The sequence below is a fragment of the Callionymus lyra genome, chromosome 4 (genome assembly GCF_982586985.1).
Source record: "Callionymus lyra chromosome 4, fCalLyr1.hap1.1, whole genome shotgun sequence".
In the NCBI taxonomy this organism is placed as follows: domain Eukaryota; kingdom Metazoa; phylum Chordata; class Actinopteri; order Syngnathiformes; family Callionymidae; genus Callionymus; species Callionymus lyra.
The window spans coordinates 46,728-70,961 of NC_141821.1; the positions used below are offsets into that span (position 1 = coordinate 46,728).

The following is a 24,234-nucleotide window of genomic DNA, read 5'->3' on the forward strand; positions in this document are numbered from 1 at the left end:
GAGTCTCCTCCAGTCTTCAGACTCTCCTCAGGTCTTCAGACTCTCCTCCAGTCTTCAGACTCTCCTCCAGTCTTCAGAGACTCCTCCAGTCTTCAGACTCTCCTCCAGTCTTCAGACTCTCCTCCAGTCTTCAGACTCTCCTCCAGTCTTCAGACTCTCCTCCAGTCTTCAGACTCTCCTCCAGTCTTCAGACTCTCCTCCAGTCTTCAGACTCTCCTCCAGTCTTCAGACTCTCCTCCAGTCTTCAGACTCTCCTCCAGTCTTCAGACTGTCATCCAGTCTTCAGACTCTCCTCCAGTCTTCAGACTCTCCTCCAGTCTTCAGACTCTCCTCCAGTCTTCAGAGTCTCCTCCAGTCTTCAGACTCTCCTCAGGTCTTCAGACTCTCCTCCAGTCTTCAGACTCTCCTCCAGTCTTCAGAGACTCCTCCAGTCTTCAGACTCTCCTCCAGTCTTCAGACTCTCCTCCAGTCTTCAGAGACTCCTCCAGTCTTCAGACTCTCCTCCAGTCTTCAGACTCTCCTCCAGTCTTCAGACTCTCCTCCAGTCTTCAGAGACTCCTCCAGTCTTCAGACTCTCCTCCAGTCTTCAGACTCTCCTCCAGTCTTCAGAGACTCCTCCAGTCTTCAGACTCTCCTCCAGTCTTCAGACTCTCCTCCAGTCTTCAGAGACTCCATCAAGCACAAAGAGAGGAAGATCGTTCCAAAGCTTAGGAGCAACAGTCTGGAAGGATTTCTCTCCTCTGGTCCAGAAGTTCAGGAACCATCAGTAGATTCTGATCCACAGACCTCAGAGCCCGAGCTGGGGTGTAAGTCTGGATCAGATCATGAAGGTTAGACCATGAATAGATCTGAAAGTAAGAACCAGAATTTTGAAATGATCCTGATAGAAACCAGTGAAGAGTTTGAAGGAGAAATGTGAGTTCTTCTACTAGAGCGGCTCAGAAGAGTTTTGTATGAACTGCAGGCGAAACACATCCTTGTTTACACACAAAATAAACTGTTAAAATAGTCTAAACGACACAAACACATGATAAGATCATGTTGTGACATCATTTAAGTGAGATTTTTCTTAGTTTAAAATTAATTAACATTTATCATTTTATCCATTCATTCACTCATCCATCCCTTCATCCATCCTTCCATCTTTCCATTTAGCGTCACATGATTTTCTGAGCGTCCTCTTCACCGTCTATACTTCAAACTTCTGCTACAACTCAGAGCTGACGACACTGACATTGTTGGATGAATCACATGACTGTGTGTGAGTCACATGACTGTGTGCGTCACATGACTGTGTGAGAGTCACATGACTGTGTGTGAGTCACATGACTGTGTGAGAGTCACATGACTGTGTGTGCGTCACATGACTGTGTGAGAGTCACATGACTGTGTGCGTCACATGACTGTGAGAGAGTCACATGACTGTGTGTGCGTCACATGACTGTGAGAGAGTCACATGACTGTGTGAGAGTCACATGACTGTGTGCGTCACATGACTGTGTGTGAGTCACATGACTGTGTGCGTCACATGACTGTGAGAGAGTCACATGACTGTGTGTGCGTCACATGACTGTGAGAGAGTCACATGACTGTGTGAGAGTCACATGACTGTGTGCATCACATGACTGTGTGAGCGTCACATGACTGTGAGAGAGTCACATGACTGTGTGTGAGTCACATGACTTTGAGAGAGTCACATGACTGTGTGTGAGTCACATGACTGTGTGCGTCACATGACTGTGAGAGAGTCACATGACTGTGTGAGAGTCACATGACTGTGTGCATCACATGACTGTGTGAGCGTCACATGACTGTGAGAGAGTCACATGACTGTGTGTGAGTCACATGACTGTGTGCGTCACATGACTGTGTGAGAGTCACATGACTGTGTGCATCACATGACTGTGTGAGCGTCACATGACTGTGAGAGAGTCACATGACTGTGTGTGCGTCACATGACTGTGAGAGAGTCACATGACTGTGTGAGAGTCACATGACTGTGTGCATCACATGACTGTGTGAGCGTCACATGACTTTGAGAGAGTCACATGACTGTGTGTGAGTCACATGACTGTGTGCGTCACATGTCTGTGTGTGAGTCACATGACTGTGTGAGAGTCACATGACTGTGTGAGCGTCACATGACTGTGAGAGAGTCACATGACTGTGAGAGAGTCACATGACTGTGTGTGAGTCACATGACTGTGTGCGTCACATGACTGTGTGTGAGTCACATGACTGTGTGAGAGTCACATGACTGTGAGAGAGTCACATGACTGTGTGCATCACATGACTGTGTGAGCGTCACATGACTTTGAGAGAGTCACATGACTGTGTGTGAGTCACATGACTGTGTGCGTCACATGACTGTGTGTGAGTCACATGACTGTGTGAGAGTCACATGACTGTGTGCATCACATGACTGTGTGAGCGTCACATGACTGTGAGAGAGTCACATGACTGTATGTGAGTCACATGACTGTGAGAGAGTCACATGACTGTGTGCATCACATGACTGTGTGAGCGTCACATGACTGTGAGAGAGTCACATGACTGTGTGTGAGTCACATGACTGTGAGAGAGTCACATGACTGTGTGAGAGTCACATGACTGTGTGCATCACATGACTGTGTGAGCGTCACATGACTGTGAGAGAGTCACATGACTGTGTGTGAGTCACATGACTGTGAGAGAGTCACATGACTGTGAGAGAGTCACATGACTGTGTGCATCACATGACTGTGTGAGCGTCACATGACTGTGAGAGAGTCACATGACTGTGTGTGAGTCACATGACTGTGTGCGTCACATGACTGTGTGTGAGTCACATGACTGTGTGAGAGTCACATGACTGTGTGAGCGTCACATGACTGTGAGAGAGTCACATGACTGTATGTGAGTCACATGACTGTGTGCGTCACATGACTGTGTGTGAGTCACATGACTGTGTGTGAGTCACATGACTGTGTGCGTCACATGTCTGTGTGAGAGTCACATGACTGTGTGCGTCACATGACTGTGTGAGAGTCACATGACTGTGTGCATCACATGACTGTGTGAGCGTCACATGACTGTGAGAGAGTCACATGACTGTGTGTGAGTCACATGACTGTGTGTGAGTCACATGACTGTGTGTGAGTCACATGACTGTGTGCGTCACATGACTGTGTGAGAGTCACATGACTGTGTGTGAGTCACATGACTGTGTGCGTCACATGACTGTGTGAGAGTCACATGACTGTGTGTGAGTCACATAGCTGTGTGCGTCACATGACTGTGTGAGCGTCACATGACTGTGTGAGAGTCACATGACTGTGTGAGAGTCACATGACTGTGTGAGAGTCACATGACTGTGTGAGAGTCACATGACTGTGTGAGAGTCACATGACTGAGAGAGTCACATGACTGTGTGAGAGTCACATGACTGTGTGAGAGTCACATGACTGTGTGAGCGTCACATGACTGTGTGAGAGTCACATGACTGTGTGAGCGTCACATGACTGTGTGAGAGTCACATGACTGTGTGAGAGTCACATGACTGAGAGAGTCACATGACTGTGTGAGAGTCACATGACTGTGTGAGCGTCACATGACTGTGAGAGATGAACAAATCAACCGTAGTCACATGACTGTGACTCTCTCACAGTCATGTGACTACGGTTGATTTGTTCATGTGTTTATTCTATGTGTTCATTTGTTAATGTGTTAATTTGTTAATTTGTCCATGTGTCCATGTGTTCATGTGTCCATGTGTTCATGTGTTCATGTGTCCATGTGTTCATGTGTCCATGTGTTCATGTGTCCATGTGTTCATGTGTCCATGTGTTCATGTGTTTGTTTGTTCATTTGTTTGTTTGTTTGTTTGTTTGTTTGTTTGTTAATGTGTTCATTTGTTAATGTGTTCATTTGTTAATGTGTTCATTTGTTAATTTGTCCATGTGTCCATGTGTCCATGTGTTTGTTTGTTCATTTGTTTGTTTGTTAATGTGTTCATTTGTTAATGTGTTCACGTGTCCGTGTGTTCATGTGTCCACGTGTTCATTTGTCCACGTGTTCACGTGTCCGTGTGTTCATGTGTCCACGTGTTCATTTGTCCACGTGTTCACGTGTCCGTGTGTTCATGTGTTCATGTGTTGATCTGTTGATGTGTTTGTTTTAAAATATAAAACACTATTAAAAACATGATTTGATTTAAATTATAAAACATAATTAAAAACATGATTTGTTTTAAAATATAAAACACTATTAAAAACACACGTGTAAATAACATTATCATGTGAGGAACCAGAATCTGATCTGATAGGAGAATGAAAGAAACAAAAGGTTGCCGTCATGAAAGGGGTCGTGTTGTGAGGAACAACATCTCGTCTCTGCTGCGAGTCTCGTTCTCTCCACAGGCCGACGCTCGTGACGGAATGTTGCACTTGAGCTCTCGGCAGGAGCTGAAACATTCGTGTGGAGCGACTTCAGGTCCGACGTCCCTCCCTCTGTTCGTGTCTGACATCTGACTTTATTATTCCACTTGTGTCTGGGAGTGTTTGGACCTCCTGCTGGGCGAGGTGTCCGTGCCACGACTGCTGACTCGTTAGCATCGTGTTCCTCATGGTTTCAGGTCCTGCTGTTAGTGTGGCCTCGACACTCCAGATGGTTCTGGATCAGGAGCTTCATCCGAGTTGAGATGGTTCTGGATCAAGAGCTTCATCCGAGTTGAGATGGTTCTGGATCAAGAGCTTCATCCGAGTTGAGATGGTTCTGCATCAGGATCTTTATCCGAGTTGAGATGGTTCTGGTTCAGGACCTTTATCCGAGTTGAGATGGTTCTGGATCAGGATCTTTATCCGAGTTGAGATGGTTCTGGATCAAGAGCTTCATCTGAGTTCAGATGGTTCTGGATCAAGAGCTTCATCCAGGCTGAGATGGTTCTGGATCAAGAGCTTCATCCGAGTTGAGATGGTTCTGGATCAAGAGCTTCATCTGAGTTGAGATGGTTCTGGATCAAGAGCTTCATCCGAGTTGAGATGGTTCTGGATCAAGAGCTTCATCTGAGTTGAGATGGTTCTGGATCAAGAGCTTCATCTGAGTTGAGATGGTTCTGGATCAGGATCTTTATCTTCTTGTTCCAAACCTTTGGTTGAATTAGTTGCACTTAGAGCCAAAATATGTCCAGAGTACACTGTATCCTCTCGTCCTCAGTCATCATTGGGATTGAACTTCATAGGACGTAACGACTGCTGCCTCCTGTGGCCAAAAGTGTGATTGCAACACAAACATGAACAAACGTTGACTGAAGATAGAAAGAAGAGTTGAAGGAATAATCGTTGTTTAGACTCGTGTCACTCAAGTCTATATATATTATTATTAGTATTATTATTATAATTCTATCAAATAATGGTGAAAACTAGTGAAACAAACTTGAAGTTTCTGTGTCGTTTTATTTGACCTGAAGGTCGTGTATATATATACATTAAAGCATGTCGTTGTGTCTTCTGGCTCAGCTCTTCCACCGTCAGAAGTGAATGATTTGTTCGGAGACGAGAGTCGAAGGAAACGATGAAAACATTCAGGAATTTATTGAGTTAAAATCAAACAATCATTAATGAGAAGAAAATCATGAGGAAACTATGTGACGATTAGATGAGATTTGAAGTAAAACAGACAGACAGACAGACATGTAGACAGACAGACAGACATGTAGACAGACAGACAGACAGACATGTAGACAGACAGACATGTAGACAGACAGACAGACATGTAGACAGACAGACATGTAGACAGACAGACAGACATGTAGACAGACAGACAGACAGACAGACAGACATGTAGACAGACAAACAGACAGACATGTAGACAGACAGACAGACAGACATGTAGACAGACAGACAGACAGACAGACAGACATGTAGACAGACAGACAGACAGACAGACATGTAGACAGACAGACAGACAGACATGTAGACAGACGGACAGACAGACAGACAGACAGACAGACATGTAGACAGACAGACAGACAGACATGTAGACAGACAGACAGACATGTAGACAGACAGACAGACAGACAGACAGACAGACATGTAGACAGACAGACAGACATGTAGACAGACAGACAGACATGTAGACAGACAGACAGACAGACAGACAGACAGACAGACAGACATGTAGACAGACAGACATGTAGACAGACAGACAGACAGACAGACAGACAGACAGACATGTAGACAGACAGACAGACAGACAGACATGTAGACAGACAGAGAGACAGACAGACATGTAGACAGACAGACAGACAGACAGACATGTAAACAGACAGACAGACAGACAGACAGACAGACAGACAGACAGACAGACAGACAGACAGACAGACAGACATGTAGACAGACAGACAGACAGACAGGCAGACATACAGACATGTAGACAGACAGACAGACAGACAGACAGACATGTAGACAGACAGACAGACAGACTGTGTCGTTTTATTTGACCTGAAGGTCGTGTATATATATACATTAAAGCATGTCGTTGTGTCTTCTGGCTCAGCTCTTCCACCGTCAGAAGTGAATGATTTGTTCGGAGACGAGAGTCGAAGGAAACGATGAAAACATTCAGGAATTTATTGAGTTAAAATCAAACAATCATTAATGAGAAGAAAATCATGAGGAAACTATGTGACGATTAGATGAGATTTGAAGTAAAACAGACAGACAGACAGACATGTAGACAGACAGACAGACATGTAGACAGACAGACAGACAGACATGTAGACAGACAGACATGTAGACAGACAGACAGACATGTAGACAGACAGACATGTAGACAGACAGACAGACATGTAGACAGACAGACAGACAGACAGACAGACATGTAGACAGACAAACAGACAGACATGTAGACAGACAGACAGACAGACATGTAGACAGACAGACAGACAGACAGACAGACATGTAGACAGACAGACAGACAGACAGACATGTAGACAGACAGACAGACAGACATGTAGACAGACGGACAGACAGACAGACAGACAGACAGACATGTAGACAGACAGACAGACAGACAGACAGACAGACAGACAGACAGACAGACAGACAGACAGACATGTAGACAGACATGTAGACAGACAGACATGTAGACAGACAGACAGACAGACAGACAGACAGACAGACAGACAGACAGACAGACAGACAGACAGACAGACAGACAGACAGAGAGACGGACATGTAGACAGACAGACGACAGACAGACAGACAGACAGACAGACATGTAGACAGACAGACAGACAGACAGGCAGACATACAGACATGTAGACAGACAGACAGACAGACAGACATACGACAGACAGACATGTAGACAGACAGACGACAGACATACGACAGACAGACAGAGGGACATGTAGACAGACAGACGACAGACAGACAGACAGACAGACAGACATGTAGACAGACGGACAGACAGACAGACAGACATGTAGACAGACAGACAGACAGACATGTAGACAGACTTGTAGACAGACAGACATGTAGACAGACAGACAGACAGACAGACAGACAGACAGACATGTAGACAGACAGACGACAGACAGACATACGACAGACAGACATGTAGACAGACAGACGACAGACAGACATACGACAGACAGACATGTAGACAGACAGACGACAGACATACGACAGACAGACAGAGGGACATGTAGACAGACAGACGACAGACAGACAGACAGACAGACAGACATGTAGACAGACGGACAGACAGACAGACAGACATGTAGACAGACAGACGACAGACATACGACAGACAGACATGTAGACAGACAGACGACAGACATACGACAGACAGACAGAGGGACATGTAGACAGACAGACGACAGACAGACAGACAGACAGACAGACATGTAGACAGACGGACAGACAGACAGACAGACATGTAGACAGACAGACAGACAGACATGTAGACAGACTTGTAGACAGACAGACATGTAGACAGACAGACAGACAGACAGACAGACAGACAGACAGACAGACAGACAGACAGACAGACAGACAGACAGACAGACATGTAGACAGACAGACAGACAGACAGACGGACATGTAGACAGACAGACATACAGACAGACAGACAGACAGACAGACATGTAGACAGACAGACAGACAGACAGACAGACATGTAGACAGACGGACAGACAGACAGACAGACATGTAGACAGACAGACAGACAGACAGACAGACAGACAGACAGACAGACAGACAGACAGACAGACAGACAGACATGTAGACAGACATGTAGACATACAGACAGACAGACAGACAGACAGACAGACAGACAGACAGACGGACATGTAGACAGACAGACAGACGACAGACAGACAGACGGACATGTAGACAGACAGACGACAGACAAACGACAGACGACAGACGACAGACGACAGACAGACGACAGACGACAGACGACAGACGACAGACAGACGACAGACGACAGATGACAGACAGACGACAGACGACAGATGACAGACAGACGACAGACATGTAGACAGACGACAGACGACAGACGACGGACGACAGACAGACGACAGACATGTAGACAGACGACAGACGACAGATGACAGACAGACGACAGACGACAGACGACAGATGACAGACAGACGACAGACATGTAGACAGACGACAGACGACAGACGACGGACGACAGACAGACGACAGACATGTAGACAGACGACAGGCGACAGACAGACGACAGACATGTAGACAGACGACAGACGACAGACAGACGACAGACATGTAGACAGACGACAGATGACAGACCTTCTGCTGGAAGTTGACCAATAATGACCTTTCATGACCTCACCAGCTGCTCCCGACAGACTCAACATGTCTGATGTTATTGTTCACGTGTGTTAATGTTGTGTTAATGTTGTGTTAATGTTGTGTTAATGTTGTGTTAATGTTGATAATCAGACAAATATATGTTAATTCATTATGAACTCATGCGATCACCTGTGTTTATTGATTAGATTCTTCCTGTCGTTCCTTCATTTCCTGGCGTTTAAATCCAAGATATTTTGAACTCGGAGGTTTTGAGTGAAAGTTGCTGAAGCTGGAGAAGCTGATTGATATACAAGTATTGATGAATAATCGCTAGTGTTGTTGAGATCCAGAGACTTCACTACAGACTTCACTACAGACTGCACCACAGACTTCACTACAGACTTCACTACAGACTGCACTACAGACTGCACTACAGACTTCACTACAGACTTCACTACAGACTTCACTACAGACTGCACTACAGACTTCACTACAGACTGCACTACAGACTTCACAGTCAGTAGATCATCAAACACACATGTGTCTTGAAGGAGTCAGTAGATCATCAAACACAGATGTTTCTTGAAGGAGTCAGTAGATCATCAAACACAGATGTTTCTTAAAGGAGTCAGTAGATCATCAAACACAGATGTTTCTTAAAGGAGTCAGTAGATCATCAAACACAGATGTTTCTTGAAGGAGTCAGTAGATCATCAAACACAGATGTTTCTTAAAGGAGTCAGTAGATCATCAAACACAGATGTTTCTTGAAGGAGTCAGTAGATCATCAAACACAGATGTTTCTTAAAGGAGTCAGTAGATCATCAAACACAGATGTTTCTTGAAGGAGTCAGTAGATCATCAAACACACATGTTTCTTGAAGGAGTCAGTAGATCATCAAACACACATGTGTCTTGAAGGAGTCAGTAGATCATCAAACACAGATGTTTCTTGAAGGAGTCAGTAGATCATCAAACACACATGTGTCTTGAAGGAGTCAGTAGATCATCAAACACAGATGTTTCTTGAAGGAGTCAGTAGATCATCAAACACAGATGTTTCTTGAAGGAGTCAGTAGATCATCAAACACAGATGTTTCTTAAAGGAGTCAGTAGATCATCAAACACAGATGTTTCTTGAAGGAGTCAGTAGATCATCAAACACAGATGTTTCTTGAAGGAGTCAGTAGTTAAGAAAAAGGAGGAATAAAATAAAACTTTAATGAATAAAATAAAGATTTTTCTTTCAAGTCCACCTCAGGGGTGTCAGATCAATGACAGACTGTTACATGTCAATCAAGTGACCAGAAAGATTGATTATGTAAAATATGTTCTGGACTACAGACTTTACTACATACTTCACTACATACTTCACTACAGACTTCACTACAGACTTCACTACAGACTTCACTACAGACTTCACTACAGACTTCACTACAGACTTCACTACATACTTCACTACAGACTTCACTACAGACTTCACTACAGACTTCACTACAGACTTCACTACAGACTTCACTAAAGACTTCACTACAGACTTCACTACATACTTCACTACAGACTTCACTACAGACTTCACTACAGACTTCACTACAGACTTCACTACATACTTCACTACAGACTTCACTACAGACTTCACTACAGACTTCACTACAGACTTCACTACAGACTTCACTACAGACTTCACTACAGACTTCACTAAAGACTTCACTACAGACTGCACTACAGACTTCACTACAGACTGCACTACAGACTTCACTACAGACGAGGTTTGATCACAGTAGTGATGTCGGGGTTCGATGGATGGAAGTCACTCGTGTGAGAGGATTAGCTTTAAAAGTCGCTGCAGTAAAAGTAATAAATCAATAAAATCATCATTGTGTGTTCAGTGTACGACACACACACACACACACACACACACACACACACACACACACACACACACACACACACACACACACACACACACACACACACACACACACACACACACACACACACATTAAAGTCCTGCTTGACTCCACAGTGGAGAAGAGCAGCTTTGAAGTCTGTCGGCTGAAGATCCTATTAAATATCAAATACATATGTTTTTCCTCGACATAATCCCCTTAAATCCTCTGCTCCAGAGTGTTGGTCTCCGCGGCTGCATGTCTAATAGCATCTTGTGAACATATGCTGGAGAAAGAGTCTCACACGGACCTACTGAATGGAGTTAGAAGACGTGTGAGGTGATCACGCGACACAGAGAACATGTGAGGCTTCCTCGTGCGCTGGTGCTGTTTCTTGAAGGAGTCAGTAGATCATCAAACACAGATGTGTCTTGAAGGAGTCAGTAGATCATCAAACACAGATGTTTCTTGAAGGAGTCAGTAGATCATCAAACACAGATGTTTCTTGAAGGAGTCAGTAGATCATCAAACACAGATGTTTCTTGAAGGAGTCAGTAGATCATCAAACACAGATGTGTCTTGAAGGAGTCAGTAGATCATCAAACACAGATGTTTCTTGAAGGAGTCAGTAGATCATCAAACACAGATGTTTCTTGAAGGAGTCAGTAGATCATCAAACACAGATGTTTCTTGAAGGAGTCAGTAGATCATCAAACACAGATGTTTCTTGAAGGAGTCAGTAGATCATCAAACACAGATGTTTCTTGAAGGAGTCAGTAGATCATCAAACACAGATGTGTCTTGAAGGAGTCAGTAGATCATCAAACACAGATGTTTCTTGAAGGAGTCAGTAGATCATCAAACACAGATGTTTCTTGAAGGAGTCAGTAGATCATCAAACACAGATGTTTCTTGAAGGAGTCAGTAGATCATCAAACACAGATGTTTCTTGAAGGAGTCAGTAGATCATCAAACACAGATGTGTCTTGAAGGAGTCAGTAGATCATCAAACACAGATGTTTCTTAAAGGAGTCAGTAGATCATCAAACACAGATGTTTCTTAAAGGAGTCAGTAGATCATCAAACACAGATGTTTCTTGAAGGAGTCAGTAGATCATCAAACACAGATGTTTCTTGAAGGAGTCAGTAGATCATCAAACACAGATGTTTCTTGAAGGAGTCAGTAGATCATCAAACACAGATGTGTCTTGAAGGAGTCAGTAGATCATCAAACACAGATGTTTCTTGAAGGAGTCAGTAGATCATCAAACACAGATGTTTCTTGAAGGAGTCAGTAGATCATCAAACACAGATGTTTCTTAAAGGAGTCAGTAGATCATCAAACACAGATGTTTCTTGAAGGAGTCAGTAGATCATCAAACACAGATGTTTCTTGAAGGAGTCAGTAGATCATCAAACACAGATGTGTCTTGAAGGAGTCAGTAGATCATCAAACACAGATGTTTCCTGAAGGAGTCAGTAGATCATCAAACACAGATGTGTCTTGAAGGAGTCAGTAGATCATCAAACACAGATGTTTCTTGAAGGAGTCAGTAGATCATCAAACACAGATGTTTCTTGAAGGATTCAGTAGATCATCAAACACAGATGTTTCTTGAAGGAGTCAGTAGATCATCAAACACAGATGTTTCTTGAAGGAGTCAGTAGATCATCAAACACAGATGTTTCTTAAAGGAGTCAGTAGATCATCAAACACAGATGTTTCTTAAAGGAGTCAGTAGATCATCAAACACAGATGTTTCTTGAAGGAGTCAGTAGATCATCAAACACAGATGTTTCTTGAAGGAGTCAGTAGATCATCAAACACAGATGTTTCTTGAAGGAGTCAGTAGATCATCAAACACAGATGTTTCTTGAAGGAGTCAGTAGATCATCAAACACAGATGTTTCTTAAAGGAGTCAGTAGATCATCAAACACAGATGTTTCTTAAGGGAGTCAGTAGATCATCAAACACAGATGTTTCTTGAAGGAGTCAGTAGATCATCAAACACAGATGTTTCTTGAAGGAGTCAGTAGATCATCAAACACAGATGTTTCTTGAAGGAGTCAGTAGATCATCAAACACAGATGTTTCTTAAAGGAGTCAGTAGATCATCAAACACAGATGTTTCTTGAAGGAGTCAGTAGATCATCAAACACAGATGTTTCTTGAAGGAGTCAGTAGATCATCAAACACAGATGTTTCTTGAAGGAGTCAGTAGATCATCAAACACAGATGTGTCTTGAAGGAGTCAGTAGATCATCAAACACAGATGTTTCTTGAAGGAGTCAGTAGATCATCAAACACAGATGTTTCTTGAAGGAGTCAGTAGATCATCAAACACAGATGTGTCTTGAAGGAGTCAGTAGATCATCAAACACAGATGTTTCTTGAAGGAGTCAGTAGATCATCAAACACAGATGTTTCTTGAAGGAGTCAGTAGATCATCAAACACAGATGTTTCTTAAAGGAGTCAGTAGATCATCAAACACAGATGTTTCTTGAAGGAGTCAGTAGATCATCAAACACAGATGTTTCTTGAAGGAGTCAGTAGATCATCAAACACAGATGTGTCTTGAAGGAGTCAGTAGATCATCAAACACAGATGTTTCCTGAAGGAGTCAGTAGATCATCAAACACAGATGTGTCTTGAAGGAGTCAGTAGATCATCAAACACAGATGTTTCTTGAAGGAGTCAGTAGATCATCAAACACAGATGTTTCTTGAAGGATTCAGTAGATCATCAAACACAGATGTTTCTTGAAGGAGTCAGTAGATCATCAAACACAGATGTTTCTTGAAGGAGTCAGTAGATCATCAAACACAGATGTTTCTTAAAGGAGTCAGTAGATCATCAAACACAGATGTTTCTTAAAGGAGTCAGTAGATCATCAAACACAGATGTTTCTTGAAGGAGTCAGTAGATCATCAAACACAGATGTTTCTTGAAGGAGTCAGTAGATCATCAAACACAGATGTTTCTTGAAGGAGTCAGTAGATCATCAAACACAGATGTTTCTTGAAGGAGTCAGTAGATCATCAAACACAGATGTTTCTTAAAGGAGTCAGTAGATCATCAAACACAGATGTTTCTTAAAGGAGTCAGTAGATCATCAAACACAGATGTTTCTTGAAGGAGTCAGTAGATCATCAAACACAGATGTTTCTTAAAGGAGTCAGTAGATCATCAAACACAGATGTTTCTTGAAGGAGTCAGTAGATCATCAAACACAGATGTTTCTTGAAGGAGTCAGTAGATCATCAAACACAGATGTTTCTTGAAGGAGTCAGTAGATCATCAAACACAGATGTTTCTTGAAGGAGTCAGTAGATCATCAAACACAGAGATGGTTCCAAAGCTTAGGAGCAACAGTCTGGAAGGATTTCTCTCCTCTGGTCAGGAAGTTCAGGAACCATCAGTAGATTCTGATCCACAGACCTCAGAGCCCGAGCTGGGGTGTAAGTCTGGATCAGATCATGAAGGTCTGACCATGAATAGATCTGAAAGTAAGAACCAGAATTTTAAAATGATCCTTTAAGAAACTAGTGCTCTGATCCAGGAACAGCTGCTCAGATTCTCTAAGATCTTGGACAAGAATGAAGCTCAGAAATAGACCTGAAATTACTGAGGTTGAGCAGAGGCTCCACAATGGTTTACATGCATTGGGAAAAACCCCTGTGGAAAGGGAGAGGTTCACTATTTTGAAAAACCCATCTTTGATGGTGAGCCTACAAGGAATGACGTCAGACAAGCAAGAGGAGGGTTTCATCTTGTTCACAAAGGGGGAGAGATTTTCACTTTGATCAACTTAATTTTGTCAATGAAAAATCTCAACAATCATTGCTGTCAGCTTCACAGAAGACAGACGTGATTTGAGGAGCAGGAGACACGAGAGAATTAATCGTGTCAAACAACACTTTGGGGTTTTTCTTATTTGCTGCTATTTAATGTATGTTTTCTGATGTAATCAGATCTGGCAGTTTCCACCATCTCATTGTAAGAAGACATTGTATCAAGTTTAGAGGACCCTCAGAGACGCTCGGTCTTTCGACGAAATATCTTCTATTTGTAAAGATGTTTCTAGACCAGGGTCACAAAGCTCTTGAACAACAAAACAATACACAGTTAAAATACAAATTTAAAAAGTTTAAGTAAAGACAACAAAGAGACAAAAACAGCAGCAACAAGACAGTTAAGAAAAAGGAGGAATAAAATAAAAATTTAATGAATAAAATAAAGATTTTTCTTTCAAGTCCACCTCAGGGGTGTCAGATCAATGGCAGACTGACACATGTCAATCAAGTGACCAGAAAGTTTGATTATGTAAAATATGTTCTGAAATGAATAGAAAACTGGTGAAGAGAGCAGCGTGACCTCCAGCCTCAAAGATAAATGATTCGATAAACTTCAGTCCTGACGTTTGTCACATGCAATAAGCATATTGATCTGGCTCGGCTCCCAAGGACACAATTTACCAGTTGGCAGATGCTGCGAGTGTCATTGAAGTTCAGACCTTCACGAATACTCTGTTACAGGAAAGAGTTGAGAGTCGCTGAAGGTCAAGGGCCGGCGAAGACGTTTCCTGCGTTTGGATCAGATGAGGATTTGTTGCTCAACAAAAGCCATAATGATCTAGAATCAACCGACTGGTTCAAGGACAATGGACATAGTGAGTCACTGACTAGAAGTGAGTCGATCACAGTAGACACTAGCACAGGTTCTACTACCAACACCTTCAGGTGATCCTTCTGTGCTCCGCCCTCCAACGCAGTCGCAACCTGTTCAAGTCTGTCATGTGACGTCAGGGTGAAAAATCTAAGATGTAAAGATGGATCATGTGATGATCCATCAAAGTCACATGTGGGTTGACCTAGATGAGGATCAGCTCCTCCAACTTTTAACGCTGATGTTTGGACATATTTTGGTTTCAAAACAAACAAAAGCAGTCAATACTACACATATATACTTGTTACTACACTATCACAACACCAAAGTCAAGTACTGGACACTACTACACATATATACTTGTTACTACACTATCACAACACCAAAGTCAAGTACTGGACAATACTACACATATATACTTGTTACTACACTATCACAACACCAAAGTCAAGTACTGGACAATACTACACATATATACTTGTTACTACACTATCAACACCAGAGTCAAGTACTGGACAATACTACACATATATATACTTGTTACTACACTATCACATCACCAGAGTCAAGTACTGGACAATACTACACATATATACTTGTTACTACACTATCACAACACCAAAGTCAAGTACTGGACAATACTACACATATATACTTGTTACTACACTATCACAACACCAAAGTCAAGTACTGGACAATACTACACATATATACTTGTTACTACACTATCACAACACCAAAGTCAAGTACTGGACAATACTACACATATATACTTGTTACTACACTATCACAACACCAAAGTCAAGTATTGGACAATACTACACATATATACTTGTTACTACACTATCACAACACCAGAGTCAAGTACTGGACAATACTACACATATATACTTGTTACTACACTATCACAACACCAGAGTCAAGTACTGGACAATACTACACATATATACTTGTTACTACACTATCACAACACCAGAGTCAAGTACTGGACAATACTACACATATATACTTGTTACTACACTATCACAACACCAGAGTCAAGTACTGGACAATACTACACATATATACTTGTTACTACACTATCACAACACCAGAGTCAAGTACTGGACAATACTACACATATATACTTGTTACTACACTATCACAACACCAGAGTCAAGTACTGGACAATACTACACATATATACTTGTTACTACACTATCACTATATATAACACACAACTGATACACTCTGTAGTGTTTCCATTGATCATGTCTCTGACACGTGTCTTCTGGTTCTTCTCAGGGTTCCAGGATGTTCCTCAGGATCTACTGCTCCTCGTAGGACCATCATGTTGGATTGATCTGAATCTTTTCTTGCGACCATGAGTCTCCAGGGATTATCCAGAACTTCTCTCCGTCTCTCTTGGATGTAACGTTTATCGCGGTGGCTTCCGAGGCGGCGTCGACGGTGGCAGGACTAGTCCACCTGACAGTGACTCTCCAGGCGGCACCATGAGGATCCCAGTGTCCTCGCGTCTGTGCCCCGTCCTGGTCTGCCTGTGCTTCATCCAGAGGAGCAGCGGGTCGAGCCAGCACCTCAAAGTGCCCTCAAGGAACCAGACCCGAGCGTCTGGTGCGGAGTCGGAGGTTCACCACAGACCCAAGCGAGGCTGGATCTGGAACCAATTCTTTGTTTTAGAAGAACATATGGGACCAAAGGCTCAGTATGTGGGGAAGGTAGGACCATGTACTTGTCACTGCAGTATTGAGCTGCTAATACCACCTAGACATGAAGTACAGTTACTAACACACAAGTACTACTTAGTTCCTCCATGTTTGGACCAAACAAGTTCTTTTGCTTTGATGTCTTTTTCTACACAAACAACACAAATTGAAACATACACAAAGTTTTTTGGTCCATGATTGAAATTTGGTTAAAAGTTCAAAATATATTTGTGAGAAACATCAGTAATGTTGTGTAGCAGTGATGTGTGTTCCAGTGTGTGTTCATGTGTGTTCATGTGTGTTCATGTGGGTTCATGTGTGAAGAATAAGAACAGATTCCATTTGAATAATGGAATAAGTTAGGTTAGGTTAGGTTAGGTTAGGTTAGGTTAGGTTAGGTTAGGTTAGGTTAGGTTAGGTTAGGTTAGGTCAGGTCAGGTTAGGTTAGGTTAGGTTAGTTTAGGTTAGATTAGGTTAGGTTAGGTTAGGTTAGTTTAGGTTAGATTAGGTTAGGTTAGGTTAGGTTAGTTTAGGTTAGATTAGGTTAGGTCAGGTCAGGTCAGTTTAGGTTAGGTTAGGTTAGGTTAGGTTAGGTTAGGTTAGGTTAGGTCAGGTCAGGTTAGGTTAGGTTAGGTTAGTTTAGGTTAGATTAGGTTAGGTTAGGTTAGTTTAGGTTAGGTTAGGTTAGGTAGCAAATACAGCAATTTTTCATAAAAAATAATTAAAATAAACTAAGAACAAGAACAAAGAGAAATAAAGAGAAAGAACAAGATGATAACATCTAAGTCTAAAGATGGATCAAAGAAAAAAAACGAAGACAAAGACTAACAGAGAACATCCAGATACTTTCACTTCTGACCCCAAACTCACAATTGTACAATATAATAACACGAGGAATGAATGAGTCCTTGAGTCTATGAGTGTTGCATCATGGGAGGAGCATTCTTGCTGCATCTGTTTCTCTGCTCACTGATGACAGTGTTGAGAGGATGATGTCATCATGATGGACAGTAGTTTGTCCAGTGATGTCACCAGTGAGTCCAGCTTCAACCACAGAGCTTCTGATCAACCTGTTGACCTGTTGACCTCCTCCTGGACACCACAGCATAGAACACTGTCCACCACACACTGGTAGAACATGCAGAGGATCTTCCTGCAGATGTTCAATGATCCTCCTCAGAAAGTACTTCTACTCTGAACCTTCTTATATACATGGTCTGTGTTGCAGGTCTGTTTACTGTCCAGACACACGACACACAATAGAAAGGTCTTGTAGAACCAACCAAGATCATCTGAGAACACTTTGAACAACTCTCCCTATAAACTGTAGCAAGACCTCACAACCAGAGAGGCGAGGCTTCCCCAGGACAGCGCTCCCTACTGGACAGAGTTGGTTCAGATGAATAAACTCTTCCTCTCTCTGCCAAGTCTCAGAAAGACATAATAAATCCAAATCAACTCTTGTGAAAAGATCATTCAGAGAAAAGGATTTATTAGTAATGGAGCGAACATTAAGAAGTCCTACATTCAGCACCGATGACATCACTGATGAAGTCACTGACAGCAGAGCGGGATCTTTTGAAGAGAACATGTCACGTGACTGACAGCTGTCACTCACGTTCAACTCGGTAGTAAAAGCCGAATTAAAGAGGAAATGAAAAAATCGTACACCTTTCGTTGAGGTCTGAGCAGACGTGTCGTCATGCTCTTCAGCGAGAGGAACGTCGATCAAACATCGAAGACGTCCGATGACGTCAGAGTCTCATCCTGACCTGAACTCCAGACCGACTCCGTCGCTTGTGGAAATCTCCGAGAGATCAAACGATATTCCACAGTGTTGACACAGAGTCCGAGTCGATGTTTCACGGGAAGTTGGTAACTGTCGCGAGTAAAATCCATCGACTCTGATGTTGAGAAGATCTTCAAGATCATAGATCCTGATGTTGAGAAGATCTTCACGATCATAGATCCTGATGTTGAGAAGATCTTCACGATCATAGATCCTGATGTTGAGAAGATCTTCACGATCATAGATCCTGATGTTGAGAAGATCTTCACGATCATAGATCCTGATGTTGAGAAGATCTTCACGATCATAGATCCTGATGTTGAGAAGATCTTCACGATCATAGATCCTGATGTTGAGAAGATCTTCACGATCATAGATCCTGATGTTGAGAAGATCTTCATGATCATAGATCCTGATGTTGAGAAGATCTTAACGATCATAGATCCTGATGCTTGAGAAGATCTTAACGATCATAGATCCTGATGTTGAAAAGAGCATCACGATCATAGATCCTGATGCTTGAGAAGATCTTAACGATCATAGATCCTGATGTTGAGAAGATCTTAACGATCATAGATCCTGATGTTGAGAAGATCTTCATGATCATAGATCCTGATGTTGAGAAGATCTTCACGATCATAGATCCTGATGTTGAGAAGATCTTCACGATCATAGATCCTGATGTTGAGAAGATCTTCACGATCATAGATCCTGATGTTGAGAAGATCTTCATGATCATAGATCCTGATGTTGAGAAGATCTTAACGATCATAGATCCTGATGCTTGAGAAGATCTTAACGATCATAGATCCTGATGTTGAAAAGAGCATCACGATCATAGATCCTGATGCTTGAGAAGATCTTAACGATCATAGATCCTGATGTTGAGAAGATCTTAACGATCATAGATCCTGATGTTGAGAAGATCTTAACGATCATAGATCCTGATGTTGAGAAGATCTTAACGATCATAGATCCTGATGTTGAGAAGATCTTCATGATCATAGATCCTGATGTTGAGAAGATCTTAACGATCATAGATCCTGATGTTGAGAGTGATGTTGAGAAGATCTTCATGATCATAGATCCTGATGTTGAGAAGATCTTCACGATCATAGATCCTGATGTTGAGAAGATCTTAACGATCATAGATCCTGATGTTGAGAGTGATGTTGAGAAGATCTTCATGATCATAGATCCTGATGTTGAGAAGATCTTCACGATCATAGATCCTGATGTTGAGAAGATCTTCACGATCATAGATCCTGATGTTGAGAAGATCTTCATGATCATAGATCCTGATGTTGAGAAGATCTTCACGATCATAGATCCTGATGTTGAGAAGATCTTCATGATCATAGATCCTGATGTTGAGAAGATCTTCACGATCATAGATCCTGATGTTGAGAAGATCTTAACGATCATAGATCCTGATGTTGAGACATATCTTTAGTGATATGAGCATAATATCCGGACAAGTAGTCGTTAAAACGACTGTTTTTGGCAATTATTGCAGGAGCTTAAGTTCAAGCAGCCGATCAAAGGCTGAATGGAAGCGGAATCCAGTGTGTGTTCCAGTGTGTGTATAAGTGTGTGTTCCAGTGTGTGTATAAGTGTGTGTTCCAGTGTGTGTATAAGTGTGTGTTCCAGTGTGTGTATAAGTGTGTGTATAAGTGTGTGTTCCAGTGTGTGTAAAAGTGTGTGTTCCAGTGTGTGTATAAGTGTGTGTTCCAGTGTGTGTATAAGTGTGTGTATAAGTGTGTGTTCCAGTGTGTGTAAAAGTGTGTGTTCTAGTGTGTGTTCCAGTGTGTGTATAAGTGTGTGTTCCAGTGTGTGTATAAGTGTGTGTTCCAGTGTGTGTATAAGTGTGTGTTCCAGTGTGTGTTCCAGGGTGTGTTCCAGTGTGTGTTCCAGTGTGTGTATAAGTGTGTGTTCCAGTGTGTGTTCCAGGGTGTGTTCCAGTGTGTGTTCTGGTGTGTGTTCTGATGTGTGTTACAGTGTGTGTTTAAGTGTGTGTTCCAGTGTGTGTATAAGTGTGTGTTCCAGTGTGTGTTCCAGTGTGTGTTCCGGTGTGTGTTCTGGTGTGTGTTCTGATGTGTGTTACAGTGTGTGTTTAAGTGTGTGTTACAGTGTGTGTTTAAGTGTGTGTTCCAGTGTGTGTTCTGGTGTGTGTTCTGGTGTGTGTTCCGGTGTGTGCTCCAGTGTGTGTTCCAGTGTGTGTTACAGTGTGTGTTTAAGTGTGTGTTTAAGTGTGTGTTCCAGTGTGTGTTCTGGTGTGTTCTGGTGTGTGTTCATGTGTTCAGTGTGTGTTCATGTGTGTTAGTGTGTGTTCATGTGTGTTAGTGTGTGTTGTGTCCACTGAAGCTGGTAAAGTCTTCAGGTTGGTTTTATCTGCAGAAGGTGTTTCTCTGCAGTGATCGTTATTCAAGGCACTGAGGCTCAGATTAATCCTTCAATGCAGAGAAACTGAGTTTGAGACTCAAGAGCTGAAGTCACACATGAACTGAGGAGCAGATGTTTGACTGACGCCTGTCAATCATGTCAGGAGGTGAAACACACACTCAATGACACACACACTCAAGGACACACACACTCAAGGACACACACACTCAAGGACACACACACATGTGATTGTAGTCCATCAATGATGTCATTGAAACTTTACTGACACATGTTGAACTTTAACCTTTGACTCACTTTTGACTGATTCAAATGTTTCTGTTGTTTTAAACATTAGTGTTTGATGAAGGAGGAGCAGATCCTTCAGCAGATCCTTCAGCAGATCCTTCAGCAGATCCTTCAGCAGATCCTTCAGCAGATCCTTCAGCAGATCCTTCAGCAGATCCTTAAACAGATCCTTCAAATGAAACACATCATGAGAACATTATTTTAAGAGCAAGACACTAGATTAGAGGAGGAGGAGGAGGAAGAGGAGGAGGAGGAAGAGGAGGAGGAGGAGGAGGAGGAGGAGGAGGAGGAGGAGGAGGAGGAAGAGGAGGAGGAGGAGGAAGAAGAGGAAGAAGGAGAAGAAGAAGAGGAGGAGGGGGAAGAAGGAGCAGAAGAGGGAGAAGCAGTGATGTGATGAACAACTAAAAGTAGAAAAAGCTTTTTGTGAATCGACGACTTTCAAGAACACTTTTAATCCCAACAATCCCATAATCCCTGCTGACACCTCTGAGGCTCTGAAGAGAGACGTCAGGGTCAGGGACGTCCAGACATGTGTCGGCCTGCAGGGGGCGCCGGAGTCTAGCAGTGAAGCATGAACTGATGAAACACCGACAGAAACCTGGAGCTCGTTTGCAAAGAAGCGACTTCAAGGTGCGCCGATGATTTATTCATACGTCTAAAAATATATCAGCTGTGACAGAATCAGGCGACGGAACAACAGAAGCTTCACTCGTGAGGACGAGTGTGAAGTCGTAGGTGGTTGTGGTTCGTATCAGTGTTTAGTTTGGTTCAATAAACACACACACTAGAGTCAAATACACACACACACTAGAGTCAAATGAACACACACACTAGAGTCAAATACACACACACACTAGAGTCAAATGAACACACACACTAGAGTCAAATGAACACACACACTAGAGTCAAATGAACACACACACTAGAGTCAAATACACACACACACTAGAGTCAAATGAACACACACACTAGAGTCAAATACACACACACACTAGAGTCAAATGAACACACACACTAGAGTCAAATGAACACACACACTAGAGTCAAATGAACACACACACTAGAGTCAAATGAACACACACACTAGAGTCAAATGAACACAAGCACTAGAGTCAAATACACACACACACTAGAGTCAAATGAACACACACACTAGAGTCAAATGAACACAAACACTAGAGTCAAATACACACACACACTAGAGTCAAATGAACACACACACTAGAGTCAAATGAACACAAGCACTAGAGTCAAATACACACAAACACTAGAGTCAAATGAACACACACACTAGAGTCAAATGAACACAAACACTAGAGTCAAATACACACAAACACTAGAGTCAAATGAACACACACACTAGAGTCAAATACACACAAACACTAGACTCAAATGAACACACACACTAGAGTCAAATAAACACACACACTAGAGTCAAATACACACAAACACTAGAGTCAAATGAACACACACACTAGAGTCAAATGAACAAAAACACTAGAGTCAAATACACACAAACACTAGAGTCAAATAAACACACACACTAGAGTCAAATACACACAAACACTAGAGTCAAATGGACACACACACTAGAGTCAAATGAACACAAACACTAGAGTCAAATGAACACACACACTAGAGTCAAATAAACACACACACTAGAGTCAAATACACACAAACACTAGAGTCAAATGGACACAAACACTAGACTCAAATGAACACACACACTAGAGTCAAATAAACACACACACTAGAGTCAAATACAAACAAACACTAGAGTCAAATGAACACACACACTAGAGTCAAATACAAACAAACACTAGAGTCAAATGGACACACACACTAGAGTCAAATGAACACACACACTAGAGTCAAATGAACACAAACACTAGAGTCAAATGAACACACACACTAGAGTCAAATAAACACACACACTAGAGTCAAATACACACAAACACTAGAGTCAAATGGACACAAACACTAGAGTCAAATGGACACAAACACTAGAGTCAAATAAACACACACACTAGAGTCAAATACACACAAAAACTAGAGTCAAATGGACACAAATACTAGAGTCAAATACACACAAACACTAGAGTCACATGAACACACACACTAGAGTCATATACACACAAACACTAGAGTCAAATACACACAAACACTAGAGTCAAATGAACACACACACTAGAGTCAAATGAACACAAACACTAGAGTCAAATGGACACAAACTCTAGAGTCAAATGGACACAAACACTAGAGTCAAATGAACACAAATACCAGAGTCAAATGAACACACACACTAGAGTCAAATACACACAAACACTAGAGTCAAATGGACACAAATACTAGAGTCAAATGAACACAAATACTAGAGTCAAATACACAAAAGCACTAGAGTCAAATGGACACAAACACTAGAGTCAAATGGACACAAACACTAGAGTCAAATACACACACACTAGAGTCAAATGAACACACACACTAGAGTCAAATGAACACAAATACTAGAGTCAAATGAACACACACACTAGAGTCAAATGAACACAAATACTATAGTCAAATGAACACAAATACTAGAGTCAAATACACACAAAAACTAGAGTCAAATGAACACACACACTAGAGTCAAATACACACACACACTAGAGTCAAATGAACACACACACTAGAGTCAAATGAACACAAATACTAGAGTC

At 42.1% G+C, this 24,234-nt stretch overlaps 1 protein-coding gene across 1 annotated transcript in view; it reads left to right on the plus strand.

Moving 5' to 3' along the window:
* The window catches only part of LOC148080515 (cadherin-18-like), a 125,184-nt gene that overhangs the window by 31,549 nt on the left and 69,401 nt on the right, over positions 1 to 24,234 (plus strand). Inside the window, exon 2 of the mRNA XM_087788417.1 lies at positions 16,637 to 17,070. Coding sequence (XP_087644543.1) covers positions 16,846 to 17,070 — 225 coding nt within the window. The 5' untranslated portion in view covers positions 16,637 to 16,845. The remainder of the gene's footprint in view (positions 1 to 16,636; positions 17,071 to 24,234) is intronic.